The sequence below is a fragment of the Chrysemys picta genome, chromosome 9 (assembly GCF_011386835.1).
Source record: "Chrysemys picta bellii isolate R12L10 chromosome 9, ASM1138683v2, whole genome shotgun sequence".
In the NCBI taxonomy this organism is placed as follows: domain Eukaryota; kingdom Metazoa; phylum Chordata; order Testudines; family Emydidae; genus Chrysemys; species Chrysemys picta.
This window is the reverse complement of record NC_088799.1, coordinates 86,094,391-86,117,783: the sequence shown is the minus strand read 5'-3', so window position 1 is coordinate 86,117,783 and position 23,393 is coordinate 86,094,391. Positions and strand designations below refer to the sequence as shown.

General features: G+C 43.3%; 1 protein-coding gene across 1 annotated transcript; it reads left to right on the top strand.

Moving 5' to 3' along the window:
• Positions 1–17,945: 17,945 nt before the first annotated feature.
• Positions 17,946–20,065, top strand: SERTM2 (serine rich and transmembrane domain containing 2). Its single transcript, XM_024106779.3, has one exon. It carries the CDS (start codon positions 18,086–18,088, stop codon positions 18,365–18,367), a length of 282 nt encoding a protein of 93 aa, XP_023962547.1. The 5' UTR covers positions 17,946–18,085; the 3' UTR covers positions 18,368–20,065.
• The last annotated feature ends 3,328 nt before the right edge of the window (positions 20,066–23,393 follow it).

The window sequence follows — 23,393 nt, the reverse complement described above, 5'->3', positions numbered from 1 at the left end:
TTTGTCTTAAAGTAATTTTCCCCTCAATATATCTTCTTGTAATTACTATTTAATGATTGTAAAGGAGGAAACGGTTCCCTCTGATTATAGGCAGCAAGGGGTCCCCTCTGAATATAGGCAGCAAGGCCATCTGTTAAATCTGTCACGTTATTAACATGACTCAGTTTAAGAGAGGGATTTAACTACTTTACAGCTAGCATTTCCCTTGGACTATATCTGTATTCGCTATGCATTCAAGTTTGTGTGGCTTGTAATCACTTGTTTGGAAAATAATTACTGAGGTACAAGATCTACAAGTGTTTTAAGAGATCCTAAAAACTAAACCCTAAAGGGTCCTTGCCAGGAAGCCAGTTAGTGAGCTCCTGAGTCTATTAACTTTGGACTGAAAAAAAAAATCATCATATCTTGGACCTGAACACACCCACACTGATTATGTTCTACGTACGTGTCTGCATTTGAGATAACCGCTACTCAGGGATTCAACCATGACATAAGGCCCAATCCTATAAACTGTTACTTGTGGACAGAAATCTGCATGGAGCCCCGGCAGATTAAATGGGGATATGTGCAGGCTCAAGGGTCTAACTCCGCAGGCCAGTAGGAGAGGGTATCCGTTGAACGGGTGAAGAGTGACTCAATTGATCTGTCTAAGGAGCAGCATTACCAGACACTAAAGAGAGCTCTAACCAGTATGTCACAGCCAGAAGGTTGCTGGCCGTGAGGTGGGGATACAAGGGGCTGGCTGGAGGAATAGTTAGTTAAAGCAAGGAACAAACTGGGGAATCTTGCAGAGTCCAACCCAAATAGGGAGGACTTCCAGGGAAACGAGTAGACCACAATAGCAGAAATCTACCCAGAGATTCACATTTAAATTGCTGATCTTGTTGCTGTGGCCTGAGCTGAATCTCCTCTCAGACACAGCCCTGACGTGGAAGTGTAAATATTAGAAAATTCTATTAATCATCTAAACACCGCACTGCCAGACACTGCACTGTCCAGATGGATTATTTGTCCGTCACACAGAGAAACAACCTATTTTCTTGAAACCCAGTTCATTATCTTGTTGTTAAAAAAAGGACGAGCAGTCAATATTCAACGTACACTGTCAATCTTGTTAAGATCTTCTGGCAAGCAGAACAGTTAGACCATAAGACAAGCCTGAATAATGATTTTTTAAAATTAGTGCCCATTTCAAGTGACTGAAATGAAGAGGGCCATTGCCAAGCTAACACATATCAGGTGTGTATCCTAGCAATAATCAAGCTCCAAACAGATCAGAGAAGCATCCAAAAGATGCTTTGGTCTAGGGCTCATGCTAAAGTCTAAGAACAGATGCTGTTGAGAGATTTGCCATACTTCAAAGGAAAAGGTCAAAGCGCAAAATTAAGAGTCAGGGAACCTGAGACCTATTCCTAGCTCAACCACTGACTCCCTATGTAATCCTGGAGAAGTAACTTATTTTTCAAAGGTGAAGATGTCAGTGGGAGCTCTGTGCGCTCAGCACCTCTGAAAACAGGTAATTAGTCCCTCTGTTTCCCCATCTGTAAAGTGCAGGGAATAATATTAACGCACTTTACAGGATGTTGTAATGTAAGAGTTTATTCATGGAGTGGTCAGAAGTGATATCCGACAGACATTAGCACTCTCAACCTTCCACCATGCTTGGGAGAGCAAGTGCAGTGCCAGTGTGGTTTGAATGCCCGTGCACCATGGGTAACATTTGGTATGCAGACATGTGGTATGTTATGGTGTCACAATCCTAAAATTCTCTAGTACAGACAGACCAAGTTCATTTCATTCACAAGCTGTAATGATGAATGCAGTCCATCTTCCTGCAAGGAGCTACAGTAAGGACTGTGAAACCCTGCAGATAAATCTAGGAAATCTGCCCTGCAATTCATAGTCTGCTGGTTCATGTGTGGACCTGGAGAAGCTGACAGACAGCACTAATCATTTCTGCTCTCTCCACTTGAAATCCAGAGGTAAGAGGTTAGCACCACACTATGCAATCCCTTAATAAGGATGTTAACACCATCCCTGTAATTTAAAATATCACCTTTTCATGAGCTCATTTATCATAGTGAAACTTCCGGGATGCTCTGAATATAAAATTCTATGCATGACAATCTAATACTTAAAATATTAAAGCAAATTATAAATGGTCCCAAAATTTAGCAACATTAACTCAAACAGAATATCCAGTGTCTCTGGTAAACAGTAATCATTTATATATAAATGGTGTGTGTGTGTGTGTGTTTTGGGGGATTGTGGGAGGGACAGGGTAGGGAGCAAACTCAGAACAAAGGCAAACATTCAAAACAGACTGAAGCCTTTTAAAAATGTCAATTCTTTGCATTCCTAACACATGAGCAAATTCAATCACAGTTTACTGGATAAAAGGAGATTGCTTTGGAAGATCACAAAAGGGGAACGGAATTCTGCCTGGAGTAAAAAGTGGGCATAATTCCCCTGGAATATCTATCTAGTACTTTACACATCCATAGCTGTCAAACTGTTTTACAAAGGTTGATAAGTATCAATACCCCCCACCCCATTTTACATAGATGGAAACTAAGGCAAAGAGGTCACCCAGTAGTCAATTGGCAGATCCTGTAAGAGCTCAGATCAGTTCCCAGTCTAGAGCCTTATCCAGTGGTCAATCCTGCCTCTCCACTGAAGTCAGTATTAGCAATGCCTACAGCGTTGACTTTGAACCTGAGAACCCAAACGACGCGTGAACACTCCAAAGTCCAAGAAGTATGATCTCCAATCCTTATGTCTGTCATGGAAAGCGAGTGTGGCAGCTGCAGGTCATTGTGTTCAGGAGTGCAAGATGTTTGATTAGTTTTGTTTTAAAATTGACTTTTTCAGTACAGTGCTGGGAGAGTATCTCAAATAAAATAATGATGGCTACCCCCAGGATCTGGATGGAAATTTTGCCGAAGCACTCACTACAAAATCGGATGCAGCCAACTGGAGGGATGGAAGGTATGTTATGTCATTTTAAGTTCCCTCCCTACCCGCTCTTTACTTTAAGATAAAGAGTGTTCCTTTATAGACCTCTGCTCTGCCACAGCCCTTCCCTTTGTAATGTTCTAGGTTGCGCATTCGTCACCATTGTCTGCAACTGGCTGAAATGCCAGTCTTGCTCAGGTGTGTGTCACAGGCCACCTAAAAGAGAACTTTTCTTTACTTCACATGCTAGAAGAAGCATTGCAGGATTTCTCTCTCTTCTTAAAATCATGAGACTCTATATGGCAAGCGTGCACAGAATGAGAATGACCACAGAGTCTTAGCTGGCCGGGGATCTGTTAAAACTTTTAATGTGTATCTATATTATATAGAACACAAAAGCTATGTCAAAAGACCATTAAGATTGCGAAGTCAAGCACTCAAAAGTTAGGCAATGCCAGAATTAAAGTTGTTTGCGCAACTGTTATTTTGCTCCCTTGTGCATGTGCATTAGGAGTCAGTTTTTATTACATGATCTCAGTACCCCTGACTCATTCAATGCACAGAATGGATGACACTCAATTAAATGACCAGCTTTTCAATATTGTTTTCTCGTTATTTAATGTGAGACTGTAGGTTCTCTTTATTGCACACTATAAAAACTTGGCACTGAAGACAGAATTATTAATTTTCATATGAGCTTCTCTATGGTGCTTAGCACTACAGTATCTGAGTGTTTCACCAACATTAAATAATTTATCTTTACAACACCCCTCTGTGGTCAGGAAGTGGTATTATCCCCATGTTACAGATGGGAAGGTGAAGCACAGACAGGTAAGGTCAAAAGTTTGCACTAATTTTGGGTACCTTGGTTGAGACACCTAGAACAGGGGTTCTCAAACTGGGGTTTGGGACCCCTCAGGGGGTCGCAGGGTTATTACATGGTGGGCTGTCAACCTCCACCCCAAATCCCGCTTTGCCTCCAGCATTTATAATGGTGTTAAATATATTTTAAAGTGTTTTTAATTTATAAGGGGGGGTCGCACTCAGAGGCTTGCTATGTGAAAGGGGTCACCAGTAAAAAAAGTTTGCGAGCCTCTGACCTAGGATCTGATTTTTCAGAGTATTTAGCATTATATAACACTTCATAGGTTCACAGTACAGCTGCCATGGACGTCACTTGCAGATGAATGCTCAGCATTTCTGCAAATCAGATCCCAAATTTCAAGTTAGGCACCCAGAAAATGAAGAACACATGATTAGTGACCAGCTGTAAAAAGTCTGGTTTAAGTGATTTGCCTATCATCACAAACAGGGCTGGCTCCAGGCACCAGCCTACCAAGAATGTGCTTGGGGAGGCACCTGGAGGGGGGGGCGGCGCTCCGGCCGGCCGGGGAGAGCAGGGCCGCGGCCGGGCTTGCCGCCCTCCCCCCGGCGCTCCGGCCGCCAGGGAGAGCGGGGCCACAGCCGGGCTCTCCGCCCTCCGCCCGGCGCTCTGGCCGGCCGGGGAGAACGGGACTGCCCTCCCGCGGCGCTCTGGCCGCTGGGGAGAGCGGGGCCACGGCCGGGCTCTCCGCCCTCCTCCCAGCGCTCTGGCCGGCCAGGGAGAGCGGGGCCGCGGCCGGGCTCTCCGCCCTCCTCCCGGCCCTCCAGCCGGTCGGGGAGAGCAGGGCCCCGGCCGGGCTCGCCGCCCTCCCCCCAGTGCTCTGGCCGCCGGGGAGAGACTGTCTGTGTCTGACATTACGGTACATTTTGGTCTTGCATGGGATCAGGTTTTATTCCCCTGAATTCACATGCAAGTTGTCCTCTTTAGTAAATCTTTGTCTTTCAAGAGGTAGAGGCTGCGCTGTGACTGGCCCTTGGGTAGATGTGTGAAAGGAAGAGCCAAGGTGCTTTCTCCACCTTACACAGTCCCAGTCCTCACACTCTCCTTAGCAAAGGGACTGTCCCTGCTAGTGTCTCTGAGGGTGACTGTCCCTTAAATGGGACGGAATGTAGAAAGAAGGCAGAGTCAGAGACCATCTGCATCTACTAGCCTGTGTGGTAATGGAGGGGAACGTACCATGGACCTTTCTAAGGGATACGGCAGTGGCTGTTCTCCCCCAGGCATTCCAGTAGGCACTGTGGGTACATTTCAGAACTGCACTACTGACCTGAACAGCCACTAGCTGGGCCAAAGGCTGTTAATAGGAAACTGGGCAGCCCACACACTGCACCCCTGTGACGTACCAGTGGGGAGACAGGACAGTTAAGTGAATGTTTATAAAGCTTTTTGAAGATGTAGAAGTGCTAGGCAGCATTAATTACATGTGGCAATAATAATAATAATGTATTGGGCTAGTTGATAATCCGTCTGGCATAATTTTCTAAAAGTGCTCTGCTGGGAAAGATGGGGTTCTACAATGAACGCACCCTAAACCTTTCACACATCAGCTTAAACCCAGTCAGCCAGACTTTCAAGAGATAGCCAACCAATTTCTACTCCTGGGACCAAATCTTGTGGTCTTTATTCAGCAAAATTCCCAGTGACTTGTAAGGACTGACAGATTTGCTGCTTACCCATAGAAGAGAAGCTGTGAGGACTGAGAGGAGCAATAGAGGTTGCAAGATTACCAATACCTGGGAAAAGAAACAATGAGCTGGTACAGCCTGTTATCCTACAAATAACACGTGGCCGCACTGGACTAGCGTCATTAATATGCCTAAACACAGAACAAGCTTCAGACATTTCTCCAACTCAAAAAAATCACAGGCCATCCAAAACACCCTCAGTTAAGACTTAATCTCAATCCCTACCCCCTAGTATTTCACATGGTTGCAACTGCGAGTATGTAAGTGCCCCAAATTCTGAGATTCTGTTGAGTGCAAGAAACAATTGTTAGCAACAGAGATACACACACTCACAATCCACCAGCCCACACTCTCCCCAGCACAGAAAACCCACAGATACCTAGTGATCACAGGAGGTCCCTTTAATTTGAGGGCTTCGATTGCTTTTGAACAAAACAGCTTTGAAATAGTTGTACAGCAGATGAGTATGTGAGGAAGGATCGGAAGGGCAAGTGCTCTTTCTTCATTAAGTACAGCTGCCTTGAAAGCAGTAGTTAAAGATCCAAAGTACAGCATGTTTCACCCTGTTCATCGGATAAATTAGTTCAGATGGTAGAAGATCCCACACAGAAACATTCTGTACCTACCTACTAACCAGCATACTAAAACTTTGATTTAATAAAGAGCAAACAAAGATTTCAAGACTGGAGTGGGACTGTGGTGAACGCATGAAATGACTGGTTTACCCAGGAAGCAGTTTAATTGCACATCTGTTTTTACAGTTAAGTATTACAGTTGAAAGAAGTAAGAGCCTAACCAGACCCTCAAGCCTCTGCCCCAAAATTCAGAACAGCTGTTTGAAAAATGGGACAGGCATATCTCTATTTCTCCAAGAGGATTTGAACACTTTTTTTTTTAAATGTACAATTTTATTATTGGTCAGCTCAACAAAAGTACAGAAGAAGAAAGCCTTATATGCTACTCAGAGATTAAGAGGTCATTCAGCCAGTTGAGCAATTTCCCAGCTGTGGCTGATAAATGCAGCATTGTCTAGAATTCATCTGTCTTTATTACACCCTGCCACAGAGGTAAATGAGAAATATAGGATTGTCTGTCCAGCAAACACTGGTGCTGTCCTGCAAGGGGACAGATGATTTACTGCAACGTCAACAAAGAGAAAATAAGCCAAGCGGGGAAGAGCAGATATACGGATAGGGAGAAAAGGCATTTCATTTCAGCGGTGCTCACCAGCACTGCTAGAGTCAGGGGTGTCTCAGCATTTCAATTATACACTCTCATTTTCCCAGGGCTGTAAAAGTTTCATTCCTGGCTAAAACTAGGCCCACACACTTTCTAAGAGGATGTCTGCTCAGGATTTTGAAAATTTACAGATAGTTTATATATGACCATTTTTAAGAAAATAGTACAAATCAACTTTAAATTACATATATTCTTTTCCCCCCCAGATTCAGTTTCTTACGCTCCTTACAGCAGGCTTATCAGGGAGCTCAGTGTCCATGATACAGGCTGTGTGGATGCAACGCTGGACAGCCTGGATAATAATGAATCAAGAAAATGGGAAAGTAAATTAAAATAATAGTAATTTTATATGGCTCGCCTTTCAGAGGGTGTGGCCTGCAGAGAAAGTGTAGGAGAATTTTAGCTTTTCAGAGGGCTACGTTTTTCATTGTCAGCGCTGGAGACTGAAACCCCAGAAGAATGGGTATAACATGGGCAGCAAATACTTTCCCATACTGCCCTGCCAGTGTGCCTTAGGGACCACTTGTAGGGGTGAGTGAGTAGTCCAGTCCCTATTGCCCCTTCAGCCCTCAGCCGCTCTGCTCAGACTGCCACCATGGGCGCCAGTAGTTGGCACTTGCTTTTTTGAAGTGGGCAACCATCCACTAGGAACTAGTCTGAAGATGCAAAGCTAAATTTTCAATACATTCTTAAAGGGAAATGGCTCCCTGACGCATGGACATAGGGAATGTAAGAAAATCTCTCTCTCTCCCCCCTCCCAAATTAACATTGTTAGCACAAAACTTTCGTAGCCATTATTTGGAGAGTGAGGCAGATAAAGCTTCTATTTCCCCCTGGTTTATTCACTGTGTATTCCCTACCATACCTCTTCACTTTCTTGCTGAGAGGTAGTGTGTGGCCCTTCTGCTAAGCCTCCTGTGACCCATGTGCATAGGAGAGAAGTGCTACTTTATCACAGCCTTACCTTTTCTTGCCATACTACCTCCCACCTGCGTGGACTTGTCCCAGACTGATCCTTACCGAGATGCTGGAACCATTTGTATACTGAGCCCTGGTCTACACTGGGGGGAGAGGGGGGTCGACCTAAGATACGCCGACTTCAGCTACGCGAATAGCGTAGCTGAAGTCGGCATATCTTAGTTCAACTTACCTGGCTGTGAGGATGGCGGCCAGTCGACCGCTGCCACTCCCCCGTTGACTCCGCTTCCACCTCTTGCGAGCTGGAGTTCCAGAGTCAATGGGGAGCATGTTCGGGGATCGATTTATCCACATCTAGACGAGACATGATAAATCGATCCCCAATAGATCGATCTCTACCCGCCGATCCAGTGGGTAGTGAGGACCTGCCCTACGGGTGCTGAGAGCCAATGGACCAAACTGTAAACCCTGTATATAATGGAAACCACTTCAAGCCGGGGGTGAAGCAGCACCCCTAGTTCCAGCACCTATGATCCTTACCCCTACTATAAGCAGAGGAAGCAGCCCCTCCCAATACAGTCCTTCTCTCTGCAGTGTGGAGGAGTGAAATGGTTTTCCAGTGCAAGCTTTCACAACTTGTGTGTCACCATCCCCCCGGGGGTCATGAAAGTTAATGGTGGGAGATATTGCAAAGCATTGAAAATTGTATTACAATCAAATCTCACTCCCCCACTCCCTGCACACCCTTACCCTTCAAGCTCAAGTATGCTGTGTCAACCTTTTGAAACACACACACCACACACACACACACACACACACACACACATTAGATAGGCTTATTGTTATCACGGATGCATTTTTACATGTACAGTAAACATAAGGAGTTGAAAAGATTTGACTTTGAACAAGAGGCCACCACTCAGAAAAGAGTTGAGAAACACTGGCCTGCTGGTTAGAGCAGTGAACTGAGATTTCTGGTTCTTGTCCTGACTCACTGTGCGATCTTGGGTAAATCACTTAAAACTTTCGGTGCTTCCATTTCCACATTCGTCAAGTGGTGAAAAGACTTACCTACCTCACGGAGGGTCTATGGAGCTTAATTTGTGTTTGTAAAATGCTTTGAGCTCCTCAGAGGAGAGGTGCTATGTAAGTGCTAACCAAGGCATTATACCATAGCTTTGCCTCTGTTCTCACAGAAAAGAGCCAATAGAAAGTCACTAGATACCAAGCGTAGAAATGACATTTCTCATTCCAGTCCACAGTATGGTGAAGCCAGGGAGGCTTAGGTACGATTACAATGTTCTCATCTTGTAAATGACACTGATTCTAGAGACAAAAGGAATCATTAGATTACTACTCAAAAAGGCAGTGGAGATTTTTTTCTAGCAAAAACACCTTTAGGCATTAAATAAAAACTTGTGCACTCTCCAAAGAAACTAAGTTAACCAATCTCTCCTCCACAGTTAAGCCTTACTTCTTATCTGGCAGCATGGTCAAATGGCAGGACTGGTTTACAGCCCATGGGCTCTAAAGAGTTAAAGAAAGGCTTGCACAAACTTTGCTCACAGTGTAGCTTGCAGCCTCTTTGCTCTTGGTCTCTCCTCCCTCTCTCCCTATTGAGGAGAGGTAGAAGCAGTGCTAGAGAGCTACCTTTCCTTCTACAATCTAACAACTGCCAGCAGCAGCTGAAGGAGGGAACTGTCTGGCTAAGGCGGTTTCCATTCAAGCGTTCAGGCACATGAATAGAAGACTCCCCGCACCCTCCCTTGCTGAATGAAGGAAGAATATCAGCATTTATGCTGTTAAATCAGTCTGTCAGCTGGCATCTCAAGAGCCGGAATAAGAGTCGCCTCTGCCTATCACGCAGCAAAACATTTACTTCAAGAGCAGAGAAGGAGAAAGTGCACTTCGCGTGCTTGTTCGAAAGAAGATATTCGAGCTCCAGCAGTAAGACAGCAAATATTTCTTCCAAAGACCTAGCTAGTGGGGGGAGATGTTCCTAGACAAATTCTCAGCAAGTCCAAGGTCTAAACCAGATGCTCGAATGATTAGCCCCACCAATCCTGCTTGCTAGGAAAGGTAATTATGCTTTTTAAATTCTCTATTATTTTCCTACATGTTGGCACAGCTGAGGCTAGACACATTAGTTTACGCTCTGGCGTCAAAACAAAAGTATACCATCTGCCAACGAAAGAAGAGACCCCTGCCCCCAAATTCCCACTGGGGAAAATGCAAGAAATGGGTGGAAATGGCATTTCAATGCTTTTTTGTGCTTATTTGACTTTTTTTTTAAAGTGTAACTTATAAAGCACACTGTGCTCTGTACCAGGGTCTTTCTGCTTCTGCCAGCCAGGCAAACGAGGATTGAACTACTAGCTTAGGAAAGCCCACGGTGGTGGTTTCGAACTGCGCTTCTTACTGTAATAATTGTCCTGATCAATCCTGTTCTCACCTCTCTGTGGTAGTTTTAGTACTGGATGGAACAGCAACACAACACAACAGTTGTCCTCAGTTTCAATGATCGTTTGCTACCTATTAAAACTTAAACTGACAGTGGAAAGAAAGTAAAGGAATGGAAGCATCTAGCTAAGATAAGAGCATTTACTGCAGTTGTCTAGCTATGCATTGGTTTTATCCTAGCCGTACTTTCTGTGTTGCAGGGTTTGAACATCATTATTTCTCTTCCTTTGCTATATAGGCAAGGCAAACAAACTCAATCCTGAGCGTGCTGAGACCCCTCACCTCCTATTGGCTCCATTGGGAGGTGAATGAGTTCAGCACCTTGGCCCTCTGTATGTCTGTTACGTATGATGAGGGAAAGTGCTCTAATGTTAGTTTGTTTTAAGCCTCCATTTCCATTATTGACTTTTTTTATTAAACTACAGAACTTGCTTGATTTAAATAATTTCTCAAAAATAATTATAAAATTGTTATCTGTTTGGAATCAAGGGGCCTCATCCACTAACATCAATGGGGTGCTGAGGGCGTGAGCAGCTCTCAGGATTGGACCATATTTTCCAAGTAGGTCAGAACCTGTTCTGAATTAACAAATATTGATCAACATCTTAGATTTTAGGGACTTTGGTTTCTACTTCTGATGCACTGCACTTTAATAAGTGTCTGTTAGTCTGACGATTAATTTGGAGGCTCCCAAGGCAGGGCAGGGAGGGTCTTTGCCTACTCAGTTCTGAATCAGACAGTTCAGATCTTAACCTGCTTTGGAAATTGGCTTTGTGCAGCATCTTTGCATATCAGATTTGCTTACCTGCTGTTACACAACCTCCATGGCTAGCTAGCGGGATGAAACGGCTATAGAAAATACCTTGAAATTCTGTTCCTGTGCCTTTTCTGCGAATAACAGAGTCTTTGTAAAACTAAAGCAAGTGTCCAAAGAGATCTGCACATTGAAATACCTGCTAGTCATTTCAAATTCTTATATTTAGCAGTGAAATGCTCTTTGACTGACCTTGGTAACTGAATCCTTTCTGGAAAAGATATAGGTAATTTCCCTACTTTCAACAGTCCAAATGAAGCTGAAGTCTCCTGATGTTACCTGCAATTCTATATTAATCAGACAAAAGTAATAAAAATCCATGCTAAATCTCCACTACTAATCTCTTACTTTTATTAATTCAAATTCTTGGCTTGGAATTAATTGTTGCATTTGAACTCCTAATGTGCTTAGCATTATACAGTCTAATTTTCAGAAGCAAGTAAAGCCATTAGCCACTCTGGTCCTTAGGGAGAGAAGCAGACTTCAGTTTTCTCTACCAGCTGAGACAGCTGCAGACATGGGGTAAGGACAATGTTCTGCGCTTTACTCATAGCATATCAGACTACACATTGATTTCACTTCGGCAGCGGCAGAGAAATCATATAGTATTAAAGTAGGTGTATTTAAACAAGCTCCCTCCATATCTTGTATTTCCTACTAGCTACAGTGAGTCTGTTCTTTACAGAGAAAATTCATGCTTTACTCAGGCAAAGTGTGGGAATTATGGGAGTGAAATTTACTGCCCCCACCCACTCAGAGCCAAAGTACATGGCTGTAGCACAGCCTCATTCCTCAAGTCCTCTGCTGCAGCCTGTGTGCTGAAATAGCAGTGGCAGCTCCCACAATCACCACACCAATGCCATTTAGTGTGGTAAGATGCCAGCATCCTTGGGAACAGAGACTCTTGGCCCGCCCCTGCTCTCCATGCTGGCCTATGTGGGGACAGCACTGAGACCCCGTGGCACATAGGGGAGTGGTTCCAGCATGGGGCTCACATAGTCCAGGGTGCTTCTGCTGGCAGTCTCCACCAATGTGAACTTCACCCCATACTGGATAGGAATTCATTTGTACTATCACCGCCCAGATGTCTCCTCTCTTTCTGTTTTTCATATGAAGGATAAATAGGCACGCCTCAGGTTAAGAATGGAAAAGTACTGAGTTTTTGAATAATGTGTGAGCGGTGTTACTAACCACTTTGTTTTAGAGATAGGCACCCATATTATATTTGACATATATATTTGAGGCGGTCCAAATAATTAGAAATGTGGGCCTCACAAGTCTTTATATAGTATTTTATACAGATACAGGCTTATGAAAACACATTTCCAAAGTCACCAGTGATTTTGGCTGCCTCAAGTTTTGGGTGCTCAATTTGAGACAACATAAAGCACTCTGATATTCAGAAAGTGCTGAGCACCTGCCCTCTGGAAGTCCCGCCCTTTTGGGGCATCATTTTGGGCTCCAAAACCAAGGCACCCAATATCACTAGCTACTTTTGAAAATCTAGGCCTTGTTCTTTACATTGTTACATTCTGGTTTTCCAGGAGTGCTGAAGTATTTAAAAAACATGGAATGGACCAGATTTATCTCTGGTTCAACTGCACTAATTCCAGGGGAATTGCATCAGCAACAGCTTTGCCCCAGTCTTCCTGGACAGGTTAATAAGTAATAAGAATGGAAGAAACTTCGGAAGAGAAAAAAGCTGGGAATCCACCAAAATATCACAAGAACTCCTGCTTTCAAAAGTGGATTTCAAAATTGGAGGTGGAGAGTATCATTTGCATAGGTATAAACTTAAACTGAAGGAGTTACTCTGGATATACACTAGTGTAGCACATCTGGCCCATGGACTGCTCCTGAAGTTTAAATGTCATCCTTATGCTCCTAATTCAATTAAAATAATATGTGCCAATGCTACGTAAAACCAGACTCAAACACAGGGATCACAATCTGCAGAAGTCCAAGGGGTTTGTTTGTTTTCAGTGGAGCTTTTTTGCTGAAGCCATCTGGGAAGTCTGGAGATCGATAGAAGATGGTTGGGGGAGAGAAAAAGGAATAATAAAGCCTGTTTGAAACTTTCAGAAATAATATCTTTCTAAGGACAATCCAAACACTTTGAAAATACATACCGTTTTATTTTATCCTCTGCCCTCAGGAAGGCCTACAATTATGTGCTGATAAACCAGCCTTGTTTTAAAACTGCATTTATTATAACAATGCTGTCTGTGCCAATGTGAGTGAGCATTTCTCAGCATTTCCTATAAACCTTTGATTTCTTGTAACTTGGCCATGAGAAATTCATTTGGCATAAAATGTGATCGTCTACAATGCAAATTAATTATTTTAGCTACTTGGGTAAAACAAGCTTTTGCTATACTGACGGCCCAAAGGTTGTGTCCTACACTGCTGATGAGAGAATTTCAAGGGAGATTTTCAAGAGCACCGAGGGGATTTAGATGCACAAATTCATTGACTTTTAAAGGGACTTTGTCTTTTAGGTGCTTTTGGAAAATCCCACCTTTCATTCCTAGTGCCGTTCCTTCACATGCCAGCGCCACAGAAATGCAACTTGCTGGGGACGTTGCATGCTTAGTCCCCAGGGATTTGCACTATTCAGCAGTAACCATCACTACACTGCCTCCACCTCTAATCTGGTCTACTGTGAAGCAGCATTCAATAGACAAAGAAAAATTGCACTACATAAATATTAAAGTTAAATGATATGAAACATTCTGCCCATTGCAAATAGCCCTAGAACAATCAAACTCCCAGCTGTGCTGGAAAAATGGCTTTATTCCATTTTGCCTTCCCCCAGATCATGGGGCCGATGGGGGCTGGTTTAGGGCCACTTAGGAGCTGGCTCAAGGCCCGACAGGACTCACAGCAGCATGCTCTGACCGTGCCCCTTCCTGCCCCTACATCCCAGTGGGTTGAACACAGCCAGATACCCAACTCAGGAATTACTCCAGGGGAATCCCCAGCTGACTATTTAAGTCAGCAGTAAAGCCCTGTTTGACCTTTCTATCTTCCAGCAGGATCTGGCCCACCATTCCTTAAGTTATCTTTTTTCTGTTTTTAAACTGTTTGAAACAAAGGGGGATCCTAGCAAATGCTGGGAGTGGTGTGGAGACAGTGTGTTCAGCCCTTCGATAACCCCCAAGCCAGCTAAGTGGTAGTACTGATGGGACCCACAGTGAATTAGAGCTAGCCTTCTTCCCTCCAGAGATGAATATGGCACTGACTTGTCGGCAGAACTGGTTAATAAATAGATAAATAAATAAATAAATAACTTTTCCCTCTGAAAATGTATTTATATCAAAATTAAGATGTTTCACTTTGTTTTGTTTCAATAATGTTGAAATTAGGGCCATCAAACAATTTTAAAAAGTAATCGCGATTAATCACACTGTTAAACAATAGAATATCATTTATTTAAATATTTTGAATGTTTTCTACATTTTCAAATATATTGATTTCAATTACAACACAGAATATAAAGTGTACAGTGCTCACTTTATATTTATTTTTATTACAAGTATTTGCACTGTAAAAAAACAAAAGAAATAGTATCTTTCAATTCATCTTTATCATGAAAGTTGAACATACAAATGTAGAATTATGTACAAAGAAACCTGCATTCAAAAATAAAACAATTGTAAAATTTTAGAGCTTGCAAGCCCACTCAGTCCTACTTCTTGGCAGGGCCGGCTCCAGGCACCAGCTTGGCAAGCAGGTGCTTGGGGCGGCCACTCCAGAGAGGGGCAGCAGGTCCAGCTATTCGGCGGCAATTTGGCGGACGGTCCCTCACTCCCGCTTGGAGCGAAGGACCTTCCGCCGAATTGCCACCGCAGATCACGATCGCAGCTTTTTTGGGGGGGGAGGAGGGGGGGCTGCTTGGGGCGGCCAAAACCCTGGAGCCGGCCCTGCTTCTTGGTCAGCCAATCACTCAGACAAACAAGTTTGTTTACATTTTCAGGAGATAATACTGCCTGCTTCTTGTTTACAATGTCACCTGAAAGTGAGAACAGGTGTTCTCATGGCACCGTTGTAGCCGGCATTGCAAGATATTTACGTGCCAGATGCGCTAAAGATTTGCATGTCCCTTCATGCTTCAACCACCCTTCCAGGGGACATATATCCATGCTGATGACAGGTTTTGCTCGATAACAATCCAAAGCAGTGTGGATCGACGCATGTTCATTTTCATTATCTGAGTCAGATGCGACCAGCAGAAGGTAGATTTTCTTTTTTGGTGGTTTGGGTTCTGTAGTTTCCGTATCAGAGTGTTGTTCTTTTAAGACACCTGAAAGCATGCTCCACACCTCGTCCCTCTCAGATTTTGGAAGGCGCTTCAAATTCTTAAACCTTGGGTTGAGTGCTGTAGCTATCTTCAGAAACATCACATTGGTACCTTTTTTGCGTTTTGTCAAATCTGCAGTGAAAGTGTTCTTAAAATGAACAAGTTGTGCTGGGTCATCATCCAAGACTGCTATAACAGGAAATACATGGCAGAATGCGGGTAAAACAGAGCAGGGATCATACAATTCTCCCCCCAGGAGTTCAGTTAAAAAAATAAGGCATTAATTAAATGTGTAACTAGTGTCATCAGCATGGAAGCATGTCCTCTGGAATTGTGTCCGAAGCATGAAGGGGCATATGAATGTTTAGCATATCTGGTACGTAAATACCTTGCAATGCCAGCTACCAAAGTGTCATGCAAATGCCTGTTCTCATTTTCTGGTGACATTGTAAATAAGAAGAGGGCAGCATTATCTCCTGTAAATGTAAACAAACTTGTTCTTCTTCAGCCAATCACTAAGACAAAGTAGGACTGAGTGGACTTGTAAGCTCTGAAGTTTTACATTGTTTTGTTTTTGAATCCAGTTATGTAACAAACAAAAAATCTACATTTGTAAGTTACACTTTCACAACAAAGATTGCACTACAGTACTTGTATGAGGTGAACTGAAAAATACTATTTCTTTTGTTTATTGTTTTTACAGTGCAAATATTTATAATCAAAACTTTGATTTCAATTACAACACAGAATACAATATATATGAAAATGTAGAAAAAGTCCAAAATATTTAATAAATTTAAATTGGTATTCTATTGTTTAACAGTGTGATTAAAACTGCAATTAATGATTATTAATTTTTTGAATCACAATTAATTTTTTTGAGTTAATCACGTGTGCTAACTGTGATTAATCGACAGCCCTCGTTGAAATGTTTTCTTTCAACTTTGTTTCATTTAGACTTTTACATTTTAATATTTAATGTGTGCATATTAGATATTTTACATTGCGTTTCAGCATTAACAAAAAATTTTTACCTCATCAAAACAAAACGTTTTGAGGTTTCCTAAGAGAAATATTTTTGGAATTTCTGTTGCATGAGAAATTTTTAATTGTTACAATTTGGAATGAGATCAGGTTTTGAAATGTCAGAATTTCCCACGGGATGGAAATCCCCTTTTTGACCAGCTTTGCTTGTGGGAGGTAAGCGGGCATTTTCACACAGGACCCAGTCCACATTGGCAGAGCTTCAGCAGTCTTCTTCACAGTGCTCATAGGACACTCTGTGCCAGCAGTATCCGAGTTCTCAAGTTATAGCTGAGACATGCAGAGTTTTATGTGTAGGAAGGCAGTGGGGTTCATATCTTTTCCTCCATTAGTTTTAATGGCCCACATCTGTATAATCAGTGGGTGTTTCCCTAACCCACACACAGGGCCGGCTCCAGGCACCAACGTAGGAAGCAGGTGCTTGGGGCGGCCAATTCAAAGGGGCGGCACTCCGTCTGGTATTGGGGTGGCATGTCTGGGTCTTCGGCGGCAGATCCCTCATTCCCTCTCTTAGGCCTTGGCTACACTTACCGGCAAGTTCGACGGCTGGAAATCGAACTTCTGGGTTCGACTTATCGCGTCTAGTCTGGACGCGATAAGTCGAACCCGGAAGTGCTCGCCGTCGACTGCGGTACTCCAGCTCGCCGAGAGGAGTACCGCGGAGTCGACGGGGGAGCCTGCCTGCCGAGTGTGGACCAAGGTAAGTTTCAACTAATTCGAAATAAGGTACTTCGAACTTCAGCTACGTTATTCACGTAGCTGAAGTTGCGTACCTTAGTTCGAATTAGGGGGGGTAGTGTAGACCAAGCCTTACTCTTTGAGCTGCCGCCGAAGTGCCGCCGCTCGTCTTTTTTTTTTTTTTTTTTGGCCGCTTGGGGTGGCAGAAAAGCTGGAGCCGGCCCTGCCCACAAAGCACAGAATACTAGAATAGGAAACAAAAGTGAATTCTGCAGGGTAACAGTACCCTTCCTCTAAAGGTGTAAAGAGCCTTTGTAAACACATAATGCTCTTCTGGATTGCCGAATGGCTCACAGGACCACGTCAGCAAATTCACTTAGTACCCCTGGAAATGCAATGCTCTAATAGCGATCAGATCAGATATCAGTTTCATGTTATCCCTTTATCTGTCAGGTTGGTATGATGAGAGTACAGTACAAACTGGGTTTAATAATTCTTTTTGTTCTCTCTTTCCCTTTTAGAAAGGAAGAGTTTTTAACTGATCCTAATGACAGAATCAGTTCAATGTGGAAAGTGGAAAAGACCCTGTTTTTTTCCAAACTCTCCTTCATCTAATCACTGACACCCATAACTCTGGAGAGTGGAGATCATCAACCATATTAGCAAGAGATAAAACAAGCTTGCCAGATCACCCAGGAATAAATCATCTGCAATGTGATAGGTTGGCAGAAAATTCACCTCCTTTGTTCAAAAACGAAAGCCTGTATAGAGCTAAGCCTGGCAGCAACTTAGATCTGTCAGTTCCAGAAGAGGACTAAAGAGATTTGGGCAAATTAAAACTCTGACAGCATAAGAAGTTATAACAACAAAAAATAGTCTCTAACAGGGGCATGTGAGAAATTACTTCCAAAGGCTCCTGTAGAGCAGTTTGCTTAACCAAGAGGAGTGAAGGTCTCATAACCAACACAACTGTGCTTTCTCTACAGAACTCTGGTCAGAATTCACTTTCAGGTGTAAATTCCCTTTCTGGATTTTCTTCATGAAATGGGTGAAGGAAGGCAACATTTTAACGGTGAATAGAGAAAATGGACAAAACCTGAGAGTGAGCAATGACTGAGATTTATTTTAAATACCGTGGAAATCTTACTGGCCGTGTCCACTTGCCAACCCTGTCTACAGAAGTAAACACAACAGCAGATAAATATGCCAACCTGTACATGTATGTTGGCTTGTTCCTAACGCTCCTGGCCATCCTTCTCATACTGCTCTTCACCATGCTCTTGCGCTTAAAGCACGTGATCTCCCCAATCACCACCTCTCCAGAAAGCACAGAAAATGTTCAGCAGTTTACGGATGTAGAAATGCACAGCAGGATTCCTAGCATTCAATGAGACAGAAGCAAGAGGAAGGAGGAAGGAATTGCATGGTTCACAAAGCACCTTTTGTTTGGCAAAATATGCATGTGCTTTGTGGGGAGGAGAACCCCCACCTGCCCACTCTGCTCTGCAATGTACTGCACCTGATAGGGCAGAATCATTTGACTCATTTGTGAATTGACAGTCATAAGATATCCAGTAGGCTTAGGACACTCCTGCCCCCTGAAGACTGCAAGCAACATGTGTTGAGAAGTTTGGTTTCTAGGAGAATATAGAGCACACGTCCTAAATAAAATCTAGACCACAGAAGTCCCGTTGCTCTCAGGAGAGACTCAGCTCCTCCTGAAAAGATTTAATGCAAATGATAAAAACTACTATAATGACAGCCAAAAAACCAAAAACTTACAAGAATATTTTCTGAAAGATGTATTTGCTGAGTTATCTTCCCCTCTATTGCTAGAGGAGAGTCCTCGCCTGATAAGAGACTTGAACTCAAAGTTAATTTGTGGCGCAGGCTCAAAGAGCCCACAGGGCACATATGAAAAATGAATAGTGGTGTGAAAATCCCCAGACATCCATCCCATTCAAGAAGGAAAATCTTAAATGGTGTTTTTTTCCACTTGGAATAGCACATTTGCAAAATGCAATTTTGGAAATAGAGACATGTTCCTGCTATAAGGCCAATGTGCATCATATACTGGGGCTATTACTTTCAGACATTAAGAATCAAACAAACAGTGAATAGTGCATTCCAATTATCAGAAGGAGGCAGTTCATTCAGAATGAAAGAAAATAAAAGGTAAAGGTATGTGCATGAAACAAGCAGCGTGAGTCATATTCAGAAGAGACACTGCCTCTGGGTCCCTGCCCTTCCTTCGCAGGAATTGCATTCCCTAAAACTAGGTTCATTTCTTTCAGCTTTCCCAATGCCACTCTGTAATTCAAATACTATTTAATGTTACTGAATTAAGTGGACATTGCTAACAGTGATAAGGTTGTTCTGAATTTGGACCTCTCTCTCGTCTCCATGTAGTTTCCCCCCAGAAAACGCCAAAACTCCCAATACTTTTCTCCCAAGGATACGGGGACAGGGGAGAAGGTGAAGGGAAGAGAATGCCAAGACCCGACACTGCAATAATAAATCAGCATACACAGCTCTGTACTCTGGAGTTATCCTAAATGACCAACTAGTGTGCTTACAAAATTAAAGGAAAATATGAGCACTGAAATAGGAGAGCAAGATTCCAATTGATCAACTGGAACAGTAAGAAAAAAATATCTAACATTATGAAACAATATGTTGGAAACGTCCTTTTAACGTCTCTCTATATAAACATATAATACCCTATGTAAAAAAATAAGGACTTTCTTCACATGGATCAGAAAGATGGCAATCAAATATAGCATCTCACTTCTGTTGGGCCACTATCTCTTGTAATGACACTTTTTAGACAGGGATAATTTTAAACTCATATGTACTGGGCAGGTGCTTCCCCATGGATTTTAACTAGCACATCTTACCTCCTTTGCTCCTGTCTAAATCTAGCCTTGTGATAAAGCTCCCTTGTGCTTTCCACTTTATATACAATTAATTGCCAATTCTGCTCTCTCCAAGGGACTGGAAAGCGAAAACTCCCCACACACAGTGCTAAAATTAGCAATGGCACTGACTCTACAGACCTGTAACAACAATAAGAACTTGTTCTTCCAATGCTTCGGGAATTGTGGTTTCTTTGTCCTTATCGGTCGGTTGTTCGGTGGGTTGTTTTTGACTAGAAGTCTGGCTTCTTTATCTCTCTATGGGGAAGAACAAGATGCTAAAACCACACTGGTCATGAATGGTCCACAGCAAGGATTAGCAATTATTGTCACTGCTGTTTTGACTGGAAGACTGTTTAAAGACTCTTTCTCCACATAGAATAGCATCTTTTGTACTCAATGTACTCCATGAGATGCAGGCTCAACATAGAAAACGGTTAGTGCAGTAACTATGTAAGCAAACACAACATCCAATATATTTCAGCAATATCTCCCACACAGCCTTGGACATTAGACTGTATTTGCCTGGAAGAGAAATGTAGGCCAGGTCATAGGTTATCCTGTACTCTTGTGCCATGGGATCATCACTTGAGCATCTACTAGACCAGTGGTTTTCAAACTTTCTTTCTGGCAACGCAGTTGAAGAAAATTATTGATGCCAATGAGCAATTCAGAGTGTGGGAGGGGGCTCTGGGCTGGGGCAGGGGGTTGGGAGGAGGGGGTCAGGGCTCTGGGCTGAGGGTGCTGGCTCTGGGGTGGGGCCAGGGATGAGGGGTCTGGGGTGCAGGAAGGGGCTCTGGGTTTGGGGGGGCCTTAGGGATGGGGAAGGGGCTTTGGGTGTGGTTTGGGGTGTGGGCTAACCTCTGGCGGCTCCCGGTCAGTGGCACAGCCGGGTGCGGAGGCAGGCTTCCCGCCTGTCCTGGCATCGCAGACCTCGCTGTGCCCCAGAAGTGGCTAGCAGGTCCAGCTCCTAGGTGGAGTGTGAAAAATTGGGACAGGGGTGGGGGGGGTAATAGGAGCCTATATAAGAAAAAGACCCCAAAATCAGGACATCTGGTCACCCTAGTGGAGATGCACAAGCAGCTCCGCGTGCTTCTCGCGTGCAGCCACCGAACCCCCCCCAAGCTCCCATTGGCCGTCTGGTGCTCAGGGCAGAGCCCCATGGCTCCCCTACCTACGAGCCAGACCTGCTGCTGGCCACTTCCAGGGCGCAGCGCGGTGTCAGAACACATAGGGACTACTAGTTTTTACTGGGCGGCCGCCCGGGTCCCTGGGTGCTGAGCAAGGTGACCCAGTGCCTTGCATTCTGCGACCCAGTACTGGGTGGTGACCTGAACTTTGAAAACCACTGTACTAGACAGGACCTTGGCTTAACAGTTCATCTGAGGGATGTTACCTCTAAGAGTGCAGCACTCTCCTGTTGTGATGCTCTATCAACACTGCTTAGGAGTCCAGATTCTACTTGTTGTAGGATTTAAACCTAAATCCTGCTAAGACAGATTGCTACTAATTGAGCCATGCTGTCATGTATGTTTAAGGATATAAAAATAGGTTTACTTGATACGGTTTCATTCTTTCAGCAGCAAAAGCACAGAATACTGGCTAGTCCACCGCCATCTTTTGCAGGACCCTTTTAAAAGTGTACAAGAGCCGTAGGATTCTGACCATTCCTTAACCCATGTGGCAATTAATAATCTCTATGAAATAATAATCTTCTATCACAGCCACCCAGAGAAGGAAAAGTTTTGCTCCCAAGAAACAGAGAGAGCTGCAGATATATCTATTTAATGAAGATATTTCAGTACAAAGAAAAATGACACACGAATTGATTTTGGGCCCAATCCTAATAGCAATTAATTGGGACCCTTAATTTTCTGTTAAAATATTTTAACTCATAAAAGTACTCTTATTCAAAAATTGATTTAATAAATATATTGTAAATGAAAGGTTGATCCATTCATATTTAATCATATATTATATTTGGGCAGATAATATATTTCTATACAATACTGCCAGGAAAGGCATCCAGAGCTACCAACATACAGCATCACTTTTCCCATCCGATGTTTTGTGTCTCCATTTCAGATAGCAAGTAGCTGTTCAGCTCAGTATGCCCTGGTATGCTCCCTCCATAGGCTATTTACATAAGACCTATATATATTTTTGTTAGAAAACACATATTCACACTGTATGCACTGCTTGTCTTTTTCAAGGCTAGCAAATTTTAAAGTCTGCATTTCTCAAAGAAACAAATAAAATACATGTTCTCCATTTGTAGTCTTTTTGTTCCTATTTGTAATTTTCAGGAGCCTGGGCCTTCTGGGGAAAGGCTTTATTTGTTTGCTTCCCACTTGTCCATCTGCTAAAAATTATTTTTATAAAACCTAAGAGAAATACTATAAATCAATTCTGCATCAGCTGGCTGCTTTATACTACTACCATAATGTGCACAAGGCCAGCAGCTCATAGTAGGGCTCACATGGAGGAGTCATATACTCCTCCAGTGGTCCCACTGACTTCAACTGAATCATGAGGACTGCTGGAGAATCACAGAAGTAAGGAACTACTAGATGAGATTAAATGTAAGCCCGGCTGTGCACCCATGCAGGAGAATAAGGGAATGTAAGGAGCCCCCATACTCTGTTTGAGCTACCTGTATTGCCAGAGCCTTTGCCGATCACTTCCACCCTAGAGCAAAGGACCAGGCTTCACTGACTGAGTCCTAATTTGGTTCCAACCCTTCTCCTGGTAGAGGGCAACTACACATTGCTCCTTCCTTAGGCTGGATTGTAAGGTTACAGTCCAGCCCTGTTCGAATCTGATAACCTTACTCAAACTCACAATCATCAGGAAACAGAAGCCATCACAACTGCCCTTAATAGTCCTCAAAAATTCTCCCATCATATTTAGTCTAAAGGTTGCCAAGAACCCTCCTCCCATTCCGCACACAAATTGGACATAACCGGACATCTAACTTTTTATGGGATTTATTCTTCTCTTATCCCATATGCATAACTCCCATTGACATTACTGATAACACTGCATTAATAAACCCTTGAGTGGGGAATAGGGCAAGAATGGTTTACAGTATATCCTCTTAAACAAACAGACATCTTCCCATCGTTTTAATATAATATATGATGGGATATACCTATCTCATAGAACTGGAAGGGACCTTGAAAGGTCATTGAGTCCAGCCCCCTGCCTTCACTAGCAGGACCAAGTACTGATTTTGCCCCAGATCCCTAAATGGCCCCCTCAAGGATTGAGCTTACAACCCTGGGTTTAGCAGGCCAATGCTCAAACCACTGAGCTATCCCTCCCCTCATCACAGGCCTCCAGAGGTGAATTTAACTTTGTAACAGCAAAGTTCAGCAAAGGGTAACCATCAGACTTCAGGAAAGGAAAACTTTCTTTTTTTAGATGGGACAAGGCCAAAAACACGCTGTTCCCAACTCTGGTTGAGAAAAGCAAATGGTATGAAATCGCCCATTAGCTTAGT

What these genes read in the sequence shown, in the direction of transcription:
- SERTM2 (XM_024106779.3), top strand. Translation starts at nt 18,086, where the DNA reads ATGACTGAGATTTATTTTAAATACCGTGGAAATCTTACTGGCCGTGTC.